At 37.8% G+C, this 20,914-nt stretch overlaps 2 protein-coding genes across 4 annotated transcripts in view; both read left to right on the top strand.

Annotated features, from left to right (window-relative positions):
* Positions 1–13,362, top strand: part of PPP6C (protein phosphatase 6 catalytic subunit) — a 34,836-nt gene extending 21,474 nt beyond the window's left edge. For both annotated transcript variants that reach the window (XM_068552622.1, XM_068552621.1), the window contains exons 3-7: positions 4,734–4,799; positions 5,825–5,966; positions 9,241–9,320; positions 9,529–9,738; positions 10,671–13,362. In XM_068552622.1, coding sequence (XP_068408723.1) covers positions 4,797–4,799; positions 5,825–5,966; positions 9,241–9,320; positions 9,529–9,738; positions 10,671–10,919 — 684 coding nt within the window. In that variant the 5' untranslated portion in view covers positions 4,734–4,796 and the 3' untranslated portion in view covers positions 10,920–13,362. The remainder of the gene's footprint in view (positions 1–4,733; positions 4,800–5,824; positions 5,967–9,240; positions 9,321–9,528; positions 9,739–10,670) is intronic.
* Positions 13,363–16,967: 3,605 nt separating this feature from the next.
* SCAI (suppressor of cancer cell invasion) overlaps positions 16,968–20,914 on the top strand; it is a 141,496-nt gene continuing 137,549 nt past the window's right edge. For both annotated transcript variants that reach the window (XM_068552704.1, XM_068552705.1), the window contains exons 1-2: positions 16,968–17,113; positions 17,824–17,868. In XM_068552704.1, coding sequence (XP_068408805.1) covers positions 17,061–17,113; positions 17,824–17,868 — 98 coding nt within the window. In that variant the 5' untranslated portion in view covers positions 16,968–17,060. The remainder of the gene's footprint in view (positions 17,114–17,823; positions 17,869–20,914) is intronic.

Here is a 20,914-nt window from a genome sequence, read left to right on the forward strand (position 1 = left end):
TTGTAGTTTTTTCTTTTTTACTGGGAAATGAAAGCTGAACAGAGCACTCATAGCCTGCTCTGTGCATGTGATGGAGTTGGGGCTATAAGACATAATATTTGTGAACAACATAGTATTTATGAATTCCTACAGGACCTTAACTATGACTGCCTAAAGGAGCAGAAATGTGTGTAGCTTGGTTGTGATTGAGGGCTGCTCCATGAGTAAAGTTCTATTTTTTATTCTTTTAATTTGGCTGCCCTGGGTCTCCGTTGCAGCGCGCAGGCCCTTCGTTGCCGGCTTCTCTCTAGTTGCAGCACTAGGGCTCTAGAGCGCGCAGGCTCAGTGGTTGCGGCATGCAGGCTTAGTTGCCCCGTGGCATGTGGGATCTTAGTTCCCCGACCAGGGATCGAACTCGCGTCCCCTGCACTGGAAGGCGGACTCTCAGTCACTGGACCAGCAGGGAAGTCCCGTAAAGTTCTATTTTGACTACTTAGCTCTTTTCTTTTTGGTTTTTCAGTCTGTTCTCTGGATGTGTGAGGTTATAATAAATGACATCTGCATGTTATCAGCTTCTAATTAGAGGCCCCCACTATGTCATATTTAATCTGTTAAAATTCTAGTTCTCTAAAGTAGACCTTAGGAGTTCTTCTTAATTTCCATGTAACTTCTCTCCAAAAGTATAATAAATATTTGTATTTTGCTAACATAAAGGATATTAATATAAACAGTGCCTTAACATATTTCTAAAAGCTGGAATAAACCAAGTAATGCTTTCCCTTGATTATAATATTAAAATTGAGGGGTTACCTGTGTTATCAAGGTTTTTTATTGGCCGCAGCATGAGGCTTGTGGGATCTTAGTTCCCGACCAGGGATCGAACCCGTGCCCTTGGCAGTGAAAGTGCAGAGTCCTAACTACTGAACTGCCAGGGAATTCCCCAAGACTTTTCAATAATATGAATTATAGTCATAATCAGAGGTCAGGAAGTTAGAGACAACTTCAAACTGCTAAAATTAATTCAGATAATAAATTTGCACGTCTACTGATATATATACCTTCAGTCAAATGTACAATTCTTGCTTTCATTTATCTTGTGTTTTGAGGTTAATAATGTAATTTTTCACATATTGCATGTCAATTTTTTTTTTTAAGGTTCCTATGAGGTAGGATCATTTTGTAGAGAAGGAAACTGAGTTGAAAGATTGAGGAATTAACCCAAATTCGCACAGCTACTAAGGGACAGAGCTGAGATTTGAAACTCATTTGGGTGCCCGATAGCCCATGTTATTTATTTATTTATTTATTGGCTGCACGGCTGGTGGGAATCTCACTTCCCTGACCAGGGATTGAACCTGGGCCACATCAGTGAAAGCCTGGAATCCTAACCACTAGGCCCCCAGGAAACTCCCAGCCCATGTTATTTTAAGACTACCACCAAATTGAGCCATGTTTCTCTTGTACTTGACCCTTTAAAACAATTGCTCATCAAAAGCATGGGACTTGAGGAGCTTCTAAATGTCTGCAGACTAGTCAAATGTAAGGTGTATCTTTTGGGACTTGTACAGTTGTCTTCCCCTTGGGCCAGTTTTGGAATTGCAGGATTGGTTTATGAGTATAAATAAACTCATAAGAAATGTTGACAAGCATACAGTTGCTGAGAAGCATTGAAACAGCATAATCTAGTGAGGAGATTGTAGACTTCAGTGTCAGACAGAGCTTGGTTTAAGTTAAGTCCTGCTTGGGTACATAACAGCTGTTTAAGAAGCCATTTCAGCTAGCTCTTCAGTTCTTTAAATACGGCCTGTGGACCCTTGAAGGTCTATAAGATGGCACAAAATCAACTGAGGGTAAAACTGTTGGTGCCTCAGCATGAATCAAGGGAGTGTCACCAGCCTATGCTGGTTGTCATTGTATTCTTCACCAGCATGCATGCATGTACAGTAAAATAAAATGCCAGTATCACTTAAGAATGGCCTTGATGAAGCAGTAATATTAATTGGCACTCTTAGCCCCTCAGTAGATACATCTTTTGAGTAGTCCCTGTGATGAAATAGGAAGTACGCATAAAGCACATCTACTGCATACCAAAGAAAAATGGTTTGCTCAGAAGAAAAGTACTTGTGCAGTTCTTTGCATCTCCTGCTGAAATAGCCTCTTTTTTTTAATGGAACGCTGTTTTTACTTGAGAGAATGAATGACAAACTACGGGTATTTGGCAACTGTTTTGCAAAAGTGAACGAAGTGAGCCAGTCACTTCAAGGAAAACAATTGACGTTATTTGTTGCTGATGACAGAATTTGAGTTTTCAAGTGAAATATTGGAATTTTAGAAAATTTGAGTTTACCACCATGAGGCTGCTAGCTTCTGATACTTAAAAGACTTTTCTGATGAGGTGAGTGATGAAATTAACAAATATTTTTTTGATGATACATAAAGAAATGTCATTTCCATTTTCCGAATAACTAGTGTGTTACCCACTCAAAGTGTTAGACCAACTTATCTAACAGAGCTTGAGAAGAGACCAGTTGTCAAGTTTTGATGTATTAAAAGAAGAATATGCACCATTATCTCTAAAGGGTATTAAAATTCTCCTCCCTTTTGTAACACATACCTGTATGAAGGTATGTGTTACACTTTAAATTTCTAGTATGGTTAATACTGATTCATATGACGTATAAACAAAAGCTTTTTGGAGACCTGTAATTTTTAAGACTATGAGTGGGTCCTGAAACCAGAAAATTTAAAAACTGCTGAGTTAGCCAACTATTTCCTTGCCTCTAACAATGGAATAAAATCCACTTCTCGGGATTGGTTTTGTTTTAAAATGAGGACATTTACAGAGTGTGTGTGATATGAAAAACATACAATAGATGGTAGAAATTATTTGTGAAATAATGAGATGGGCTTCCAGTAATGTATGACAAGGTTAATTGTCTGCATATGTTTTCAGTAAATATTTATTATATTAAAGAATTTTGGAAAACACTACCAATATGGAGTAGGAACTATGGGTCCCCAAAGCAGAATTTTTGATCATCCATTAAATATATATAAGTTAAATGGAAACTTACAAAGCTTTTATTCAAGAATGTGTTTCTACAGACATCAGTAGTAAAGTCTAAGGACACTCACTCTTTCACCACACTTTTATAGAAGCGATTGTTTCATAAAACTTTTTAATGTTTCCTTCCTGACTTTGAGTGTGTACATACTCAATTTTTACATAACAAAATTGTATAGTTATATTAGAGGGATAGTTTTGTGTTCCATTCTTTTCCCTAGTCATTTTCCCACTTTGCTACATAGTTTCCATTATAATCATTATTTATGACTGCCTAAGGTCCAGGTCTTTGAATTAGTAGATCATACTTTATTAATATTCCCTTACGTTAGTCACGAAGGTTGTTTCTTCTGTTATTAGAAATGATGCTATGATGCATTTTCTTTATGTTATACAGCTTTTTTTTTTTTTTGCCTTTAGGTTATAGTCACGGGAGTGGAGTTACTAGGCCAAAGTAACACAAACACATATATGTATATGTGTATATATATACACTGAAAGTGTATTTAGATATATATACTTATTTTTTACTGCTCATATTGTGTGTGATTGTATTTATACATATATGATATATGATATACATACACACATCATATATATATCTGTGCAGTGGGAAGTGAGAAGTATATTCCTTCAAAGGAAGGGATTCCACTTAGTAGAAATGGACAGCATATATTTTGAACAAATAATAGTCTACCAGTTGACTGAGACTGAATTTGTTTCATTTGTTTGCTTGCTAATTTTAAGAAGATAGGAAAATTTTATTTTAAACTTTCTAAAGTTTTTTTTTTTAAGCAAGTGACAACTTTTCAGACTTATGAAACATTGCTACAAAGGGTAGTACTTTATTTCAGTAGTTAATCTTTAAATTTCAGTTTTGTTCACTATAACTGAGATTTCTGTACTGTTTTAGGTGTTAGAAATTTAAGTAGTAATACTACTTTCAAGTGTGAAAGATAGATGTGAAGGAAATTATTGGTTGTAGTTGGTATGGTATATTATAGTTCCTTTAATCTAAAATCCTTTTTCAGAAAAACTGTGACTTTTCTTTAGGAAGTAGGATTAGGATAATCGAGTTGACTGAAGTTATCAAACGCACATTTTTGTCAGTTAAATTTTCAGTCAAGTAGAATATGATGAAATATACTATTCTTTTTTTACTGATTATTGAGAAGATTCTCCACAGCTGTAGAAGCTGAGGGTACACATCTTCCAAAGTAGAGTGTAAGAAGGTAGGTTGATTACGTGAAACTACGAAGTGTCATGTAAATTCATTCTTCAAGAGAAATTCTTATCCACTTGTTTCCTTATCTTTTGTCTCTTTAAGATAGATGCTGAAGGTGGGGCAAGGTGATTGGGTTAGCTTATTGACAGGTAACTGATAAATGATTTCAAATTCTCAAGTGATAGATGGGAGAAATATGAAAGAAATTTGAAAGGGGGTTGCCTATAACATTAATGACTTAGGAATGACTTTAGTGATAACTGAGCTTCATTTTAGTGCTTTTTTTTTTTTTAAGGCTTGGGCGCTGTGTGCTTGGCAGTTTAGTTTGCACTTTATTTCTTTGTATAAATGTAAATATTTGAAGTCCTCTTAATTAACTGCTTCTTTACACAGTTTGGCCTCAGTTTTATTATTTTACTCCTTCACAGGAATTTGTAATCAGCATATATTGCCTTTCTTTTATAGTTTTATGACCTTTGTGAACTATTCAGAACTGGAGGTCAGGTTCCTGACACAAACTACATATTTATGGTATGTAAACACCAGTGATATCAAGTACTTATTTTAAATGGAAGGGATCTGACTTACTACATGTAAATTTTATAATAATTTCGTTGCCATGTGACAATCACTATTTAAATATATGAAAAGGTGATTCTACACTTTTCTACATTTTGCTGTGTCCTCTAGTTGAGAATAATCGCTTTTGTAAACTGCTGTATACACAGGACTGGGTTGTAGCCCTCAGTAATGGTTAGGCAGAAAAATAGCCCAGAACCACAGGTTTAAGGCATAAATCTTCAGTTTACTGTTATTTTATCAGATTTTTTTGAGCATTCATTTTCATCTGTTATTAATCTGTGGATTGATTGATATACACATATACACGTTTGCTGTTAAGGTAGATATTTGCTTACTTTCTTTTTGTAATATAATGTTACTGTTGAATTTTTTCTGAGCCCTTCCGTTATTTTCCTTCCTTCTGAAAATTTCTGGGTCACTTTTCTAATCTTTTAGCTGTTTTCCTATTGGTCTAATATTGGCCCAAGTAAAACATAAATGGGAAGTGTAAATAGTATATCCTCATATGCAGTTGTTAAATACAAAGCTAAATGTAGAATGCTGTTATAATTATGGTAATTGCTTTTACAAAAAAACTGTTTTCTTCAAGTTGACAGCTCTTTTGATACAGTTAAAAAGATTTTTGAAATTCATTTAAAGTTTTTTGATTCACACATGATCTTTTAGAAACATTTATTAATGTAGGTAACAGAGAATTGAAAAAATGGTGGTTTTTCAGGGAAAATCCTTGAGAGAATTGCACAGCAGGTTCCTGTAGGCTCCTGTAGCATAAGACTAGCACAAACATTTAGTAGGAACAGCTTATTTATTTCCATTTGAATTTTTTGTTAAAACCCAATTTCCAAATAATTCAATGTGTAACTCTTCATTTTTGTTATTTTGGGCTGTGTCTCTGAGTTTGTGCCCTTTGGTATAATTTTTAAAAAATATTGTTGCTATTGTATTGTTTGTAACTGTAAATTTTTACTTTACAGGGTGATTTTGTAGACAGAGGTTACTATAGTTTGGAGACCTTCACTTACCTTCTTGCACTAAAGGCTAAATGGCCTGATCGTATTACACTTTTGCGAGGAAATCATGAGAGTAGACAGATTACACAGGTGTATGGATTTTATGGTAAGACCTTCTATTTCTCTGATTCTGAATATTGATTTACCTTCCTCTTTGGGAAAGAAAGCCACACAAGTCATACATGTGCTTTTCATAGTAAAATTAGAAAATACAGATAATCTTTTTCCACTTTCTCACCTTTAACTCCTTTTCTTCCCTCAATCAGTTGAAAATCTGACTATTGATATGTAGAGAGAACCATTCTTTTTTTTTAATTGAAGTATAGTTGATTTACAATATTAGTTTCAGATGTACAACATAGTGATTCAATATTTTTACAGATTATACTCCTTTTAAAGTTATTATAAAATATTAGCTATATTCCCTGTGTTGTACAGTATATCCTTGTAGCTTATTATTTTATACATAGTAGTCTGAGAGAACCATTTTTAACTTTTTGGTGTATGTCTTTCTAGATCAGTGCCTCAAAGTGTAGTCCTCAGTTTATCTCACTGGAATCATTTGGGATGCTTGTTAAAAATGTAGATTGCTAGGCGCCACTTTTGGGGTGGGACCTTAGAATCTGCTGAAAGGGAATGTTTTGCACACTCAGTTTGAGAGCCTAGTCTATATATATATATATGTGTGTGTGTGTTTATACATATGTGTGTGCACACACCCCAAGCTAAAATGGGATCTTACTTGTTTTTTAATATTGTGACCAGCCTTTTCACTTCATTGATGTTATTTTATAGCTGCACTGTATTATACTGTATGGATGTACTGTAAATCTGTGTGCTTTCTCCAGAGAATACTAGGACCTCAGGTCATAACCAGAATGCAGCCATTAAAAAAGCAAAATAGCTACTTCTATAAAATTTTTATATGGTTGAAAGTTTTTCAAAATGAGGTTAGGAAGCTCTTTGAAGGAGGTAGATAGAACTGTAGAGATTATTATTATTATCTATCTGTCTATCTATTTATTTTTGGCTGCATTGGGTCTTCGTTGCTGTGCGCGGACTTTCTCTAGTTGTGGCGAGCGAGGGCTACTCTTCGTTGCCGTGCGCGGGCTTCTCATTGCAGTGGCTTCTTGTTGCGGAGCACAGGCTCTAGGCACGTGGGCTTCAGTAGTTGTGGCTCGTGGGCTCTAGAGCGCAGGCTCAGTAGTTGTGGCGCCCGGGCTTAGTTGTTCCGCGGCATGTGGGATCCTCCTGGACCAGGGCTCGAACCTGTGTCCCCTGCATTGGCAGACGGATTCTTAACCACTGCGCCACCAGGGAAGCCCTGTTGAGATTATTAATAAGAATTTTCCTTGAGCACAATTAAGGCAGATATTGAGAGATTTGAAAATATTAATCTCATAACCCTTTAGTTTTTAGACTTTATATTTTGAATTATCTTCTGTCATTATAAAGATAAGCTGAACTCTCTTACTCCTGGTTTTGTCAGCCGTTAAATCAATTATTAAATTGAGAAATTTTGACAACATATTGTTATCTATTTATTTATTTATTTTTGGCTGCACCATGTGTCTTGTGGGATCTCAGTTCCCCGACCAGGGATTGAACCCGGGACACAGCAGTGAAAGCCCCAAATCCTAACCACTAGGCCACCAGGGAACTTCCTGACAATTTATTGTTGATATAACTGTTAATAGGAATTGAAAAGTTGGATGGCTAATATTTATCTCCTTTTTACAAGTTACTTCAGATTTTCATTCACAAAATGCCAAATATCATTTGGAATAAAAAGTGTTTGATTCTTTTGCAAAATAATCAGTATTTTGGATAATACATTATGTGGTGTTAGCTCAGTGAAAGCAACTGGCTCCAACTGTTTAAGATTAATGTTACATGTATAATTACACCCCAGAATTTGACCAACGTTATCAGTGTAGGGCAAAAGAGATAAAAGGGGGAGAGGAAGGAGGACATTTTAATCAAGATGCCTTGACCGAAGAACATGACAACAGCACAACATCTAGTATTGATTTTTTTTCATCCCCAGCTATGCTCTAGTGTTCATCTGTGGTTTTGTTTGATAAGAGCAAGCCCATCTGCTCCTCAGGAGGGAGACAGTTTTAGTCATCATGGAACTTAACATTGATTTTAAAGTAGTAAAAATGTCTATATATAGCTATGATATTGGGCCTTCCGTTCACACTGATAAACATATGGTTAGCAGTTATTATGAACCAAGTGCTTTGCTTACATGTTAAGGTGAAAAATTTACAAGATTCCTACTGGTAAACTGAGCTCAACATTAGAGCTGTCTCATGAGACGTTTACAATAAGGACCCTGCCTCACGTAGAGATACAATTTAGAAAATTATGAGGATTGACCATACCCCACAGTCTTATATCCTGTATCATTTTCAGCTGTACTTAGGGCAATTAGTGATACGTCCATTTTTTTCCGAAATTAAGGAAGAAGCCAAAGAGCAGAACTTCCATGGTATTAACTGAGAGAAGAGATAATGTACCCTATTAACTGTTGTAGACAGCAGAGAGAATGTTCAGCTGAGAATATGTAAGAACTGATTGGCAGTTTGTCCTTAGTGATGACTACAGGGGTACTTACTGGAACTCAAGTATGTAGTTGCACAATTTGCAGAAAATCTCAGAAGGGGCAACCTAGGCCTGAAAAATGTTGAAATGGGAATTATCCATGCTCCTTTAATTATCCTGCTAGAATAAGGTAGTCACCTTAAATACATTACTCTGTTTGATAGAATTGCCCAGTTTTTTTTTTTTTTAAGTTTATTTATTTATTTATTTGGCCTGCGGGGCCCCACTTCCCCAACCAGGGATGGAACCTGCTTCCTCAGCAGTGAAAGCTTGGAGTCCCAACCACCGGACCGCCAGGAAATCCCCCCCGGTATTAATAGTAAGACAAAAGCTTTTGCTTTGGGTTATGTGAAATTAATATTTAGCTCTACTTGATTATAGCATTTTGACTAATAATTTCGCTGGTTCTTAGAGCCACTTCTGGAATGAAAAGCAGGACCACATTCTTAGACTAGTTAGACACTAGTCTCCTTCTGGTTCTACATGGAGGACCTACTAGGGCTAACTATGTATCATAACTTGCCATCCTAGTTTAAGCAAATTTCTGTTGTCCTAGTATTAGTTGTATTCTTTACTTATGTTATTTATTTATTTTTTGGCCGCACCTCATGGCTTGCAGGATCTTAGTTCCCTGACCAGGGATTGAACCCGGGCCACGGCAGTTAAAAGCGCTGAGTCCTAACCACTGGACCGCCAGGGAACTCCCCTGTATTCCTTAGTTTTATCAGCAGATTCAGAACTTCATTAATGAGAACTCTTTGTTTCTCTCATAGATGAGTGCCAAACCAAATACGGAAACGCTAATGCCTGGAGATACTGTACCAAAGTTTTTGACATGCTCACAGTAGCAGCTGTAAGTTTATGTAAATCTTTTTTTAAAAAAAGCTCAAAAAAAAAAAAAAAAAAAAAAGCTCAAGTGTTTTCCTGCCAGTAACACTTTGCATATTTTTATCTAATAGCCATTTCAATTATATTGATATCATTAGCACTCACTGATGAATTTAGATATACGACTGAGTTTATTACTATATGTTCAACTCTTTGTTTTCCTTTTTTGCTAGTTAATAGATGAGCAGATTTTGTGTGTTCATGGTGGTTTATCTCCTGATATCAAAACACTGGATCAAATTCGAACCATTGAACGGAATCAGGAAATTCCTCATAAAGGAGCATTTTGTGATCTGGTTTGGTCGGATCCTGAAGATGTGGATACTTGGGCAATCAGTCCCCGAGGAGCAGGTTGGCTTTTTGGTGCAAAGGTCACAAATGAGGTAAAGCCAGCATTTTCGGAAAAGTGGTTTGTTGGTTGCTAATGGACTACATAAAGAACTATGGTGGCTATAGATACCAAACTTCTAGTCTAGTTTATTCAAACTGTGGTGGCTATGGATATCAGATTTCTTGTCTAGTTTATCGTGTATGTCTTTCCTTAATGGTTAAATGAGATCACGTAATAAAAGCACCTCCTTTAGCATCCATTGGTACTATGCGTAAAATAAATGTTCCTTTTCTTTCAAACATTGCAATTAAGTAATGAGATAACAAGGGCAAGATAGGCAACTTTTTAATGTATATATTTCTTTGTATATATATTTTTAATTCAGATATAATTGACATATAACATTGTATTAGTTTTATGTATACAACATAATGATTTGACATATGTATTTATTGTGAATAAGCAATATTTTTGAGGTTAACTACTTTCAGTTAAAAATATATATACACACACACTTACACATACACACACACTGCAGGGTGAAGTAATCCAGCATAATGAAGTCAGAGAGCTAGATTTATCCTGTCTGAGCCTCTGGTTCCTGAAGTTTCAAGAGAAGGATAATAAATCTCTTTCAGAATTTTGTAAGAACCATACTAAAGCCTCAGTAAATGATAGATATTGATAGTAGTATATTTATTATTAAACCATAAAAACTTTGTTTCATATCTGATAGCACTTACAGAATGCTTTTCTTTCAGAAACTTCTAACTAATTATGTTACTATGATTTCTATAACTGAGGCCAAAGTGACTCTATAACTTATGGAAATTAGTGGGGATAACTGTAGAATGGATTCTATAATCATGAGAGCTTTAGTAATTACAGGATTTATACTTTATTTAAATGCTTATTTTCTTATATATGTAGGTTGATTTTTTTTTAAATGTGCTGGATACTTAACAAAACCTTTCTAAATTGCAGTTTGTTCATATCAACAACTTAAAACTCATCTGCAGAGCACACCAACTAGTGCATGAAGGCTATAAATTTATGTTTGATGAGAAGCTGGTAACAGTATGGTCTGCTCCTAATTACTGTTATCGTTGTGGAAATATTGCTTCGATCATGGTCTTCAAAGATGTAAATACAAGAGAACCAAAGTTATTCCGGGCAGTTCCAGATTCAGAACGTGTTATTCCTCCCAGGACAACGACGCCGTATTTCCTTTGAGGCCTTCGCCCATCCTGCTGACCCATTTTTCTGTCCTCTTACCCCAACTTTCGTGTATTACCCTCTACAATATACTTTTTATTGAGCACTTTGCTGCTGAAATGCTGCCTCTTGCCCTTTTTTTTAATTTTAAATTATCTAAATTTATTGTTTGTTATGGTGTCTATAGCAATGTTTTTCTATCAGTTTTCTCCCCCGTCCCACCCCCGCCTTGGACTCATTTGAGAAGACTTGAGAAATGTCTTAATACTCAAACTGCTGCATGTAGCTCTTGCTTATTTACTGGTCTAGGGGAAATAGGATGTTTCCTTTTTTAAAAAAGCCAATTGACAGAACAGACACTGAAATACTCCTCCTTTTGTATTATTCAGTCTTTTGTTTTAGTTCGGTAAGTTTTAAGAAATTTCAGCAGCAAAGTTGTTATTCAGTGGGCACGATGGACTGCAAATGCCTCGAGTTATGTATACCTGTCCCAGCTGTAAACTTCATTGTCCTTTGTTGGATGATATTTTAAATGGATATAAAATAAATTGGTCTAAAGGGCTGCCCTCCTTGTTGTGTTTTTAAATTTTAGTTTAAAAACTGCTACAGCTTATGACTTTGTACATTAAGATAATTGTATTGATCTTTTTTCAGATTCCTTGTATTTTTTAATAAAGTAATCTTAAATAAAACCCAGATAGGTTAAAGTGTTAGAAATTTTAAACAGTGTACATTGTTAGCTTAAAGTTATTCTTTTTTTCTTTTTTCCTAATCAGAGTTCTTGACCCTTTGGTTATTAAGTTTAAAACTTCAACTGAAATTCCATACTATATATTTAAAAAAAAAAAATCACTAAACTGTGCCTAAAGAAATAACTGCCATATTAATGTTTTGGTTTATATCCTCTCTAGTAATAGAAGAACATTTAATACTTGTAATGCTGATGTGTTCACTTGATACCAGTTGAGTAGAATGTGATCAATCCAGTTTACAATCTATCATGAGTATCATTAAGTAAAATATATGTACTTTTCAATAGGAATCATTCTTACTGTAACACTTGACCTTAACTTTTAGAAAGTGTTCATTTTTTAACTGCAACTGGAAAGGTTGAAAAGTCAGGACTCTTGTACTTGTGAACTGTAATCTGAAGCAGATTTTTAAAAGTGTAGAAAAAACCAGATTGTCCTTTTTTGTAAAGGTCTGTGATACTATACTATGTTTCGGCTTTGTGTAAGTAATTTGAATATCCAAAGGGTTGTGATGATCAGTTCTTGATATGCAACTGTCCACTTAATAAGGACAAGTGTTCCAGTGTCTCTTATGACTATGGTCATAAATGATGCTGGAATTAACCATATTATGAAATAGTTGGTATCCCTTTACTACTATAATTAATTTTTGTCATTCCAGGAAATCTTTGTGAAGCCAGCCAATTAATAAAGCACTTTAGCATCTGTTCAGGTAGTTTTGAAAACCAACTGTCCCCCTTCAGGATAAGAACTTCCAGGTTACCTAAAAATGCAATAAAAATCTTTATAGTCTAAGCTTCTTGGCACATAATTTTTCATCAGGGCTTTTCTTTTATTAAGCGAGCACAATACTGTTTTGATTTTTTCCCCCAACCACACAGCTCCTTGTGTAGTTTTTAATTGTATAGCTGTAAGAAAGAAGTGGTTAAGACGTTTGCTGCACACACTTGAACTGTTGGGTCAGTAGCTTTGTTTTACTGCCCTGACCCCAGTGTAATTCAGGGGGAAAGGTATTTTTATCTTACAGGGATATGTAGCTGTGTATTTTACTAATTGTGAAACACTGGAAATTAATGATGCAGACAACTTGGTGTGGTCTTGGAACAGCTTTCTGCAGTATTTTTTTTCTGTTACCATAAATTGTATTTAAGTGCTTTCTCTCTTCTGCTCTTAAGTTGTACCAATAAAATTGGTAACCCTCAGCCCTTCCTTCCCATTTGACACTCCTTAGCTTAGATTGATGTAGTTGTTTTAGTTACCCGTGTAATGTGACTTTTATTTTTAAGTCATGGTGTACTGCATTTGTTTGTCACTAGTTGGGCATGTGCCAATAATATTCTGTCTATTCCTTAATTGCCATCTCTGTTTTGCCTGATTTTTTTCTCTTCAACTGAATAATGGCTTTTTGCATGAAAAAAAAGTTTTTACTGTTAGACATGTAAAGGGAAGAGAGAGTGAATGTATTGGACTCTGTAAGCCTAAAAGGAATATTTGGATCCCTCTGATAAATAAGGGCTATGTACTATATAGAGTAATCATGTGGTGGAAAATACTTGCAAGTCATAGATTTGTAGGCAGGAGGCTCTGTTATTCCCTGTATCTAGGCTGAATGTAAAATCCCTTATGTTGTATTAATGGGGGTAATAACCATTTTTATTTGCCTATGATATACTTGGTTTCTAATAAAATGTCCTAGGCTCTAGTGAGAACTGTCTACTTTTAATTGCCAATTACTCCCCTTTCCTCATTTTCCTGATATGCTCTTGGCCAGCTTTTCCTAGGTTAATGCTTTTTCCTGAAAAAAATCTCACCACTCTAAATGTGTTCATTTGGGTGTGACCCTAAAAAGCCTGGATCAAGAGCACATCCTTAATATGCAACCTGCATCAGCTCCTACTCTGTCCGGATGCCTAGAACTGTTGGAAGATTTTGATGTCTTAAACCCTGTGTTTCACTTTTGAAATATTGTTCTTTGCATTAAGATTTGTGTGTTTTTTTTTCTTTGTAAGCCCAGCACCAGGTTTTGGAAAATGCCTGTACTGTGAAAACAAATCCGAACTCTTTCTGAGCCTCTTTCATTGTCAGAAACAGAATTGCTTTCCATCAGCCTCCAAAAAATTTGTGTATCTGGAGTCGAAGAGATTTAACAGCAAGAGTCCAGATTTTTAAATGTACTTGTTTTCTAAATGCTAATGTTTGTAAAGCACCTTCAGTTCTTTGGATGAAAGGTGCTATATTCTCTCAGTGTAAATTAATAAAAAGATTATAGGAAGTTTGTCAAAAAATTTTATCTAATGCAGTCTGTCCCGACAAGAAGTTAGCATTTTATATAACAATTTAAAAATTAAAAAATGCTTATTCCTTCACTTAGTTGCTTGACTAGTAAACAGAAGTGAAACTTTTCTTGTTCTGCATTTGACTCTTCAGTGTTCCAGTTCTTTAAAGACAATATTCATTGTTACGTCCTGGATCCAGTGCCCAGAACCCAGCTTCATGAGATCATCACAACTCTTTCAATTGTGTATTTAAACTGTGCAGTCATGCTGATGAAATATACAGTAGTAAAACACCAAAAAGAAGCATTTGGAAAGTCCTCTAGCATGAAACCAAACACAGTAGATGCTTGGAGAAGGACCTTATTCCCCTCTTACTAGTTTTCTATTTCCTTGTTAATCACTTGGTGAATATGTGCCTTTCTTACCCTCATGATGGTAAGCTTATGCTGGCTTGGATCATTCAAATGTTTTCTTAATTCAAGAATGCATGAAATTTATGAATTTTGTGTGTGTGTGTCAACAAAAATAATTATTATGTAAGTATACTCCACTCAGTCCCTGGGCAGCCACTGTTCTCAGCACTTTGCTTTTTTATATAAATGGGAATGGGTTATAAAAGACTGTGTGGAGGCAATGGAATAGTGGAAAGAATATAGGCTTTGGGATCAATCTAGGTAAAAACCCCAGCTCGGCCAGGCAGTAATAGCAGCTAACCTGTATTGAGCACACAGCTAAATGCTGTACATGCCCTATTTTGTGTCACCCCTACTATGGCTCAATGACTGTATTACCTTTTTTTTTTTCCTTCAGACAAGAAAACACACTTAGAGATGATAGGTAACTTGCCCAAGGCTGCACAAGAGAGCTGGAATGTGAACCCATTTAGGGCATCCTAGAGTAGTACATCTTAAGCAATATTGGTTATTGTAGCTTTGTGACCCTGAGCAAGTTGGGTTTTCTGAATCTTAAAATTCTGTGTCTAAAATAAGAATGCCATACATGGTTGATCTCAGGATTAAAAATAGCACATATAAAATACCCAGTCCCTGGCCCAAAGCTGCCATTTATTGAGGGCCCACTTACATATCATTTGCCCAAATTCAGTGTAGTTGGGAAGTAAGAATAACCCAAGGCAATATATAATTGCTGATGTACTGTAGTTTATGTAAGTACAACAAATTTGGAGAAGGAAATGTTTGAGTTAAGCTGGAGTAATTGGGGAAGGCTTAAAAGAGGAAGTGTGAATTAAATGTATACTAGAATGATGGGCCATGTATTTCATATAGTAAAAGCACAGAAGCAGGGATTACTAGAACTTGGACATGATATGAAGGTAAACTTGAGGGTACTCCTTGGGAAGGCATAAGAAATGAAATAGCTGCAGTTCTGTTGACAATACCATGTATCAGAGAGGCGTTAGCCAATTGTGAAAGACCTTGAAAACCAAGCAGATGATTTTAATTCATATTTTAAGAAACATAATGAGTGACATTCAAGATTAGTCTCCTAGTAAGTTGATCCTCCCCACCAGGACTCCTCCTACCACTTCTCCCCTAGTCTTCTCTGACAAATGATTCTGAGGTTCTCTCTCTTTTCTGGCTTGGTGATTATAAGGGTGGATATTGTTTGTTGGTATTGAGGGGATTTATGGTTCTGTTATCTTGGGATTATGTAAAATATTAAGTTGGGGAGCCAACAGATGTTCAACTTTTTTTTTCCCTTGTCAATGCCATTTTAAAGGTCCCATTACAGTTTACCATCATCATCATTTTATAGAAGGAAAGATGTAAAAAGAGCCATCTCAGAATAAAGGACAGCCCTTTACACCAAATAAATTCGGCTTTATGAAAAACTATAGTCTCGTCTTTACCATTTGTGAAGATCAGTAAGAGATTTGTCCCCAAACTTATGGTGTGTATAACTCTAAGCTGTCATATTATTGATGCATAAAAGCGTATTCTGATAAAACAAGTAGCTTAAGAGAAAGTTTTATGCCTCCTCCCAGCTCCAAATAGATGCCGAGGATCTACCAAATGAAAACTACACAGGATTGCAGAAAGACTGAAGGGGATTCCACCTTAGAGGAAGAATTTTGTTAATATGTTAATGAGTTATGTCTTATTTTCAAGGATGGCCTTGTTAAAGTAGAAGAGGAAAGGTAACTGATTTATAATGCTTATGTGCTGGTAGTCTTGCATGCTTAGGTCTGTCAACAACACTAAAAGTGCAAGGAAATTTATTTCAAAATTGATTAGCTGGAGTAGAAGTCACAAGCATCTGCAGTATCACAGGACGGTTAGCAACACATTCAGGGGTCAGTTCCATTTAGGCATTTGAGAACCGAGCACATTGCTTTTGGTGCTTTTGGTTACGGCATCAATTCTGTTTGCAGGGTTGATTTTCCTTTCTCGGTAATTTATTTTTAAAATCTCTTGCTTTCTTGGAAGCCTGCACCCAAGCTTGTGATCTCTTCTGCAGAGGATTGAGCATCTAAACCACACTTTATGTTGATAGATTGTTACAGTTTTCTTGCCTGATCCTCTGTGAAGTGTTAATCTGTGAGCTCTAACCATTTCAGCATGATGTAGTCAGGGACCGGATATGAGGTGGTTCAAAATGAAGCTCATTTTGGAGACTTACCTCACTGTCGCACCTGCCAGAGGAGTTTGGGAAATTGCAGCGCTTAGCTGTTGCTCCTGGCGTGGTGCAGTGTTGAGGGGCGCCAGCAGGTGTGTGGGATGCAGGACTCAGAGCCAGAAGAACCTGCCCGCCGCAGGTGTCTGGCGCCGGAGATGCAGTTTTTACTTTCGACCGCACGGTGGCGCATCGATCTCCCCGGCAGTGTTAGCAGTCTCTAAGGCACCTCCGCCGCCACCTGCAGTCTCAACCAAACTCTAGGTGGCGGGATGCGACGGCCCGAGCGTCCAATCGGCCGCCAGGCTTTCGGCCACACTACGGCTCTAGCCAATGGGAGCCGAGGAGAGGCGCGGGGGAGGCGGGCCCTGCAGCAAGCCTGGCAGAGGCGCGAGGCCCTCCGCCCGCCTCTCCGCCTACTCCAGCCTCCGCCGCCTCAGCTTCCCGAGCGAGCCCTACGGCCGCCGGAGCAGCTCCCGCGGCGGAGCAGGAGCCGGATGGTCAGAGGAGCCCGGCAGCCCCAGCAGCCGCGGAGTCGCCTGGGCCCCAGGTGGGGCGGGGGCTGAATGGAGGTCGGGGTTGGGAATGGGGCGCGGGAGCGGGCCCAGGGCAGCAGCTTGGGGCCGTGAAGGATTCGGGGCGCCGAGGCTGGAGGGGCGGTCGGGCTGCGGGGAATTCGGGGGGCGCCAAGGGGCGGCGGAGCGGGCTGGGCGGCGGTCGCATCCTCCAGACCGGATGAGAGGGGCGTGTGAGGGAAGGGGCGCCGAGCGGTGAGACTGGGGGCGCTGGGCCGGGAGGGGCAGGGCGCGCGCGCCCGGTGGAGGGGCCGTGGAATGCGGGGGGCGCGGGGCCTGGAGGGGCGGGGCTCGGAGGGGCAGTGCCCGGGTCGGGAGGGGGTGGGCACTGGAAAGGGGAAGCCGGAGGGGCTTGCGGGGGTGTTGAAGCAGACAATGAGTAGGTGGCGTTGGGTGGTTTTGGGGAGCTGGGCTGTGACGAATAGGAGCTGAGGATGGAGTGAGAGACCAGGAGGCAGAGCAGGGTTTGGGCTAAGCAGACATTAGGGGAACGGTGAGTCCCAGGATCGCTTGGTCTTGGTATTTAGGGGAAACAGAACATAAGGCATTTGTAAGGTCAGGTATGGGCTTAGACAGCCTGTAGTTCTAGAGAGTGGTGCGTTGAGTTCTTGACTGGCACACTAGGGCCCGCAGATGTGATCTTGTATGTTACTTTTAGTTACCATCTTATTTGTTTGGTCTGCAGACTGACTGGCACAGTGGAGAAACCACCTCGAAAACGGAAAAGCAGGTAAGGCAAAATGCCTTCCCAGTTTTGCTTCGTGTTTTTTTCCATTTGCTTGGCTGCACCTATACTATACTGCATAATTATACACTGTCAGTAGATGAAGTTTTTTACTTAGCTCCTTTGTTAATGAATATAACTATCTGCAAGCTCTGTCTTCTAGGACTTCAAAGTACTGCCTGTACTTTTTTTTTTTTTTTTTTGGTATCTAAGATTATGTGGGAAAGAGATGTGGATAATTGAGAAAGCCTAGTTTTTTATGTTAGCTGTAATTTCAACTTCTTCACCAGCTCTGTTTAAAAAGCTAATGTTTATTGAACATCTACTGTGTGCCAGGTACCATGTGCAAGGGCTTATTTGTATTATCTTCTGTAATCCTTGAAACACCCCAAGGAAGTGTGTACAGTTATCCCTGTTTTAACACGAGAGAGAACTGAGGCACAAGAGAGGCTGAGCATTTATATAAGATCACACATCTCATAAATGATAGAACCAGGATTTGAATCCCAGCAGTCTGACTCCAGAGCTGAAGCTCTTAACCATTATATTATAATGCCTCTAATAAATATACAATTGAAAATAGGTTTTCTTTTTTTTTAAAATTAATTAATTAATTTATTTTTGGCTATGTTGGGTCTTCGTTGCTGTGCTCAGACTTTCTCTCATTGTGGCGAGCGGGGGCTACTCTTCGTTGCGGTGCGTGGGCTTCTCATTGCGGTGGCTTCTCTTGTTGCGGAGCACGGGCTCTAGGCGCACGGGCTTCAGTAGTTGTGGCACGCAGGCTCACTAGTTGTGGCTCGCAGGCTCTAGAGTGCAGGCTCAGTAGTTGTGGCACACGGGCTTTGTTGCTCCGCGGCGTGTGGGATCTTCCTGGACCAGGGCTGCAACCCGTGTCCCCTGCATTGGCAGGCGGATTCTTAACCACTGCGCCACCAGGGAAGTCCTGAAAATAGGTTTTCTTACTGCTTTTTCTGTTTTCATTGTACGTAGAGTCTAATAAGCAGTTGAACCATAGAAAGATAGAAACAAAGGACTTAGGTAGTCTGCAGCAAGTGCATTGTTCCTTGAGTAATGAAGAGCATGCATCCATTCCACAAGCATTTCTGAGCACATTCCATGTGTCAGGTACTACATAGAAATTCTGTGTAGTCATTCGAAGATTCCTTTTTCATGGATGTAGGCATTGGCCTAGAGAAAGTAAGTTACGGTAGTGAGGATGTGACCAGTAGGACCACTGTGATAGTTAATACTTGATAAGTTATCGATGTTAATACACAGTAAACCTTAACAGTAGGTAGATGTGAAATGCTGATCGTGGAAGGTGCCAACAGCCAAAGTTCCTTTGTCATTCTTTAGGCCTGTATGGGCCAATGTGGTAGCCATATATGGCTGTGGAACACTCAAAATGTGGCTCTCATGACTGAGGAACTGGATTTTTAATAAATATTGTTAATTGTAATTAATTTAAATTTTAAAACCAATATTTAATTACTGGAAAATGTTTATGTCTGGAACAACTTGGGTATGTGAATTTGCTTTTTCATCTGTAAATTATGAAATCTAAATACAGATCAAATTTTTCCAATGAAAATTTAATGTCCAAAGTGAGGCATATATCTAAGTATTAAAAAACACACCAAATTTCAGATTAGTACAAAAAGTGCATGGCAAATTTCTCATTACTAATTTTTATGTCAATTACTTCATAAAATAATATTTTAGATATATTGGATTAAATAAAAGTATTACTCAAATTATTTTCAGTTTTTTTTTTTTTGACTTTTTCTAACATAACTATTGGGAAAGTAAAAATTACATACATGGCTTGCATTATATTTTCTTTTCGATAGCCCTTGTTTAACTTTCATTACCCCACTGCCAGACTCTTGGAGTAGCCTCCTGACTGGGTTCCCTACCTTGAATCTGTAATTCATTCACATACTGTGCAAGTTGATCTTGTAATTCTCAAGCTTAAGATCCTTATGTGGTTTCCCTTGTTTATTGAACATAATTCAGACTTTTGAGCGTAATCATAAAAAGACACTGCCCTCTATTATGATAAACCATAATGGAAAAGAATATAAAAAAAAGAATGTATATGTATGTTTAACTGAGTCACTTTGCTGTATAGCAGAAATTAACACAAAATTGTAAATCAACTATACTTCAATTGAAAAAAAAAAAAAAAGAGACTGCCTTTATTTCACGTCTATCTTTCCAGCCACAGTTGGGTACTGTGGCCATGTACTCAATAGCGGCCAAATTCTCAATAATGGATCTACTAAACTTCCAGTAATTAAATGACTTAACTTTCTGGTGAATGCTTCACAATGAACTAATTGCTGAATATAACTCTTATGTCCTGTTTGCTATTCCCAGAACTTATGTTTGGGTTTTTGCACGTGATTTCTCTTCCTCTCTGGAATACTTTCTCCCCATTCCTTGGCAAGCTCCCCACCTTTAAGACTTCCCTGAAACATCACATCTTCCATGCAGACTTTCTACCCTCTCCTTCACCTTCCTCTTCTCTGCTTTGTTTGTTCCTATGATAGCCTGTAGATACACCTAGGTGTAATGGTTTGAGCTGAATTTGAATCTTAGCTCTGTCAGATACAAGTTGTGAGAGCATATGCAAGTTAATAAACCTCTCTGAGCCCCGCTTCTTCATCTGTATAACGGAAATAATAATAGTTCAACCCTTATAGGGTTGTAAAATGCTTAGTATAGTGCCTGGCACGTAGAAAGTATACAGTAAATTTTAGGTTAAAAAGCACCTATTAAATACCTTTTATTTCCCACTTCTTTTCAAAATATATACAGTATGAAGGATTAAAAATAAAGATATTAAGGCAAAAAGCATGAGAGAATAGTAATAAAATTAAATCAGTGGCAAAGTTAGGATATAGACTAGAAGGTACTGCACAGTTACCAAAGGTAGGTTCCATATTTGGCTCTGAGTTTCCTAGAACAAAAGCTAAGAAGAAAATAAAGCTCAGCTTGCATGTTCATGGTGTCTGTAAAATCAAGCACATGTTTAAGAGAGGCACACTTT

This window comes from Eschrichtius robustus, chromosome 10, assembly GCF_028021215.1.
Source record: "Eschrichtius robustus isolate mEscRob2 chromosome 10, mEscRob2.pri, whole genome shotgun sequence".
NCBI classification, from domain to species: domain Eukaryota; kingdom Metazoa; phylum Chordata; class Mammalia; order Artiodactyla; family Eschrichtiidae; genus Eschrichtius; species Eschrichtius robustus.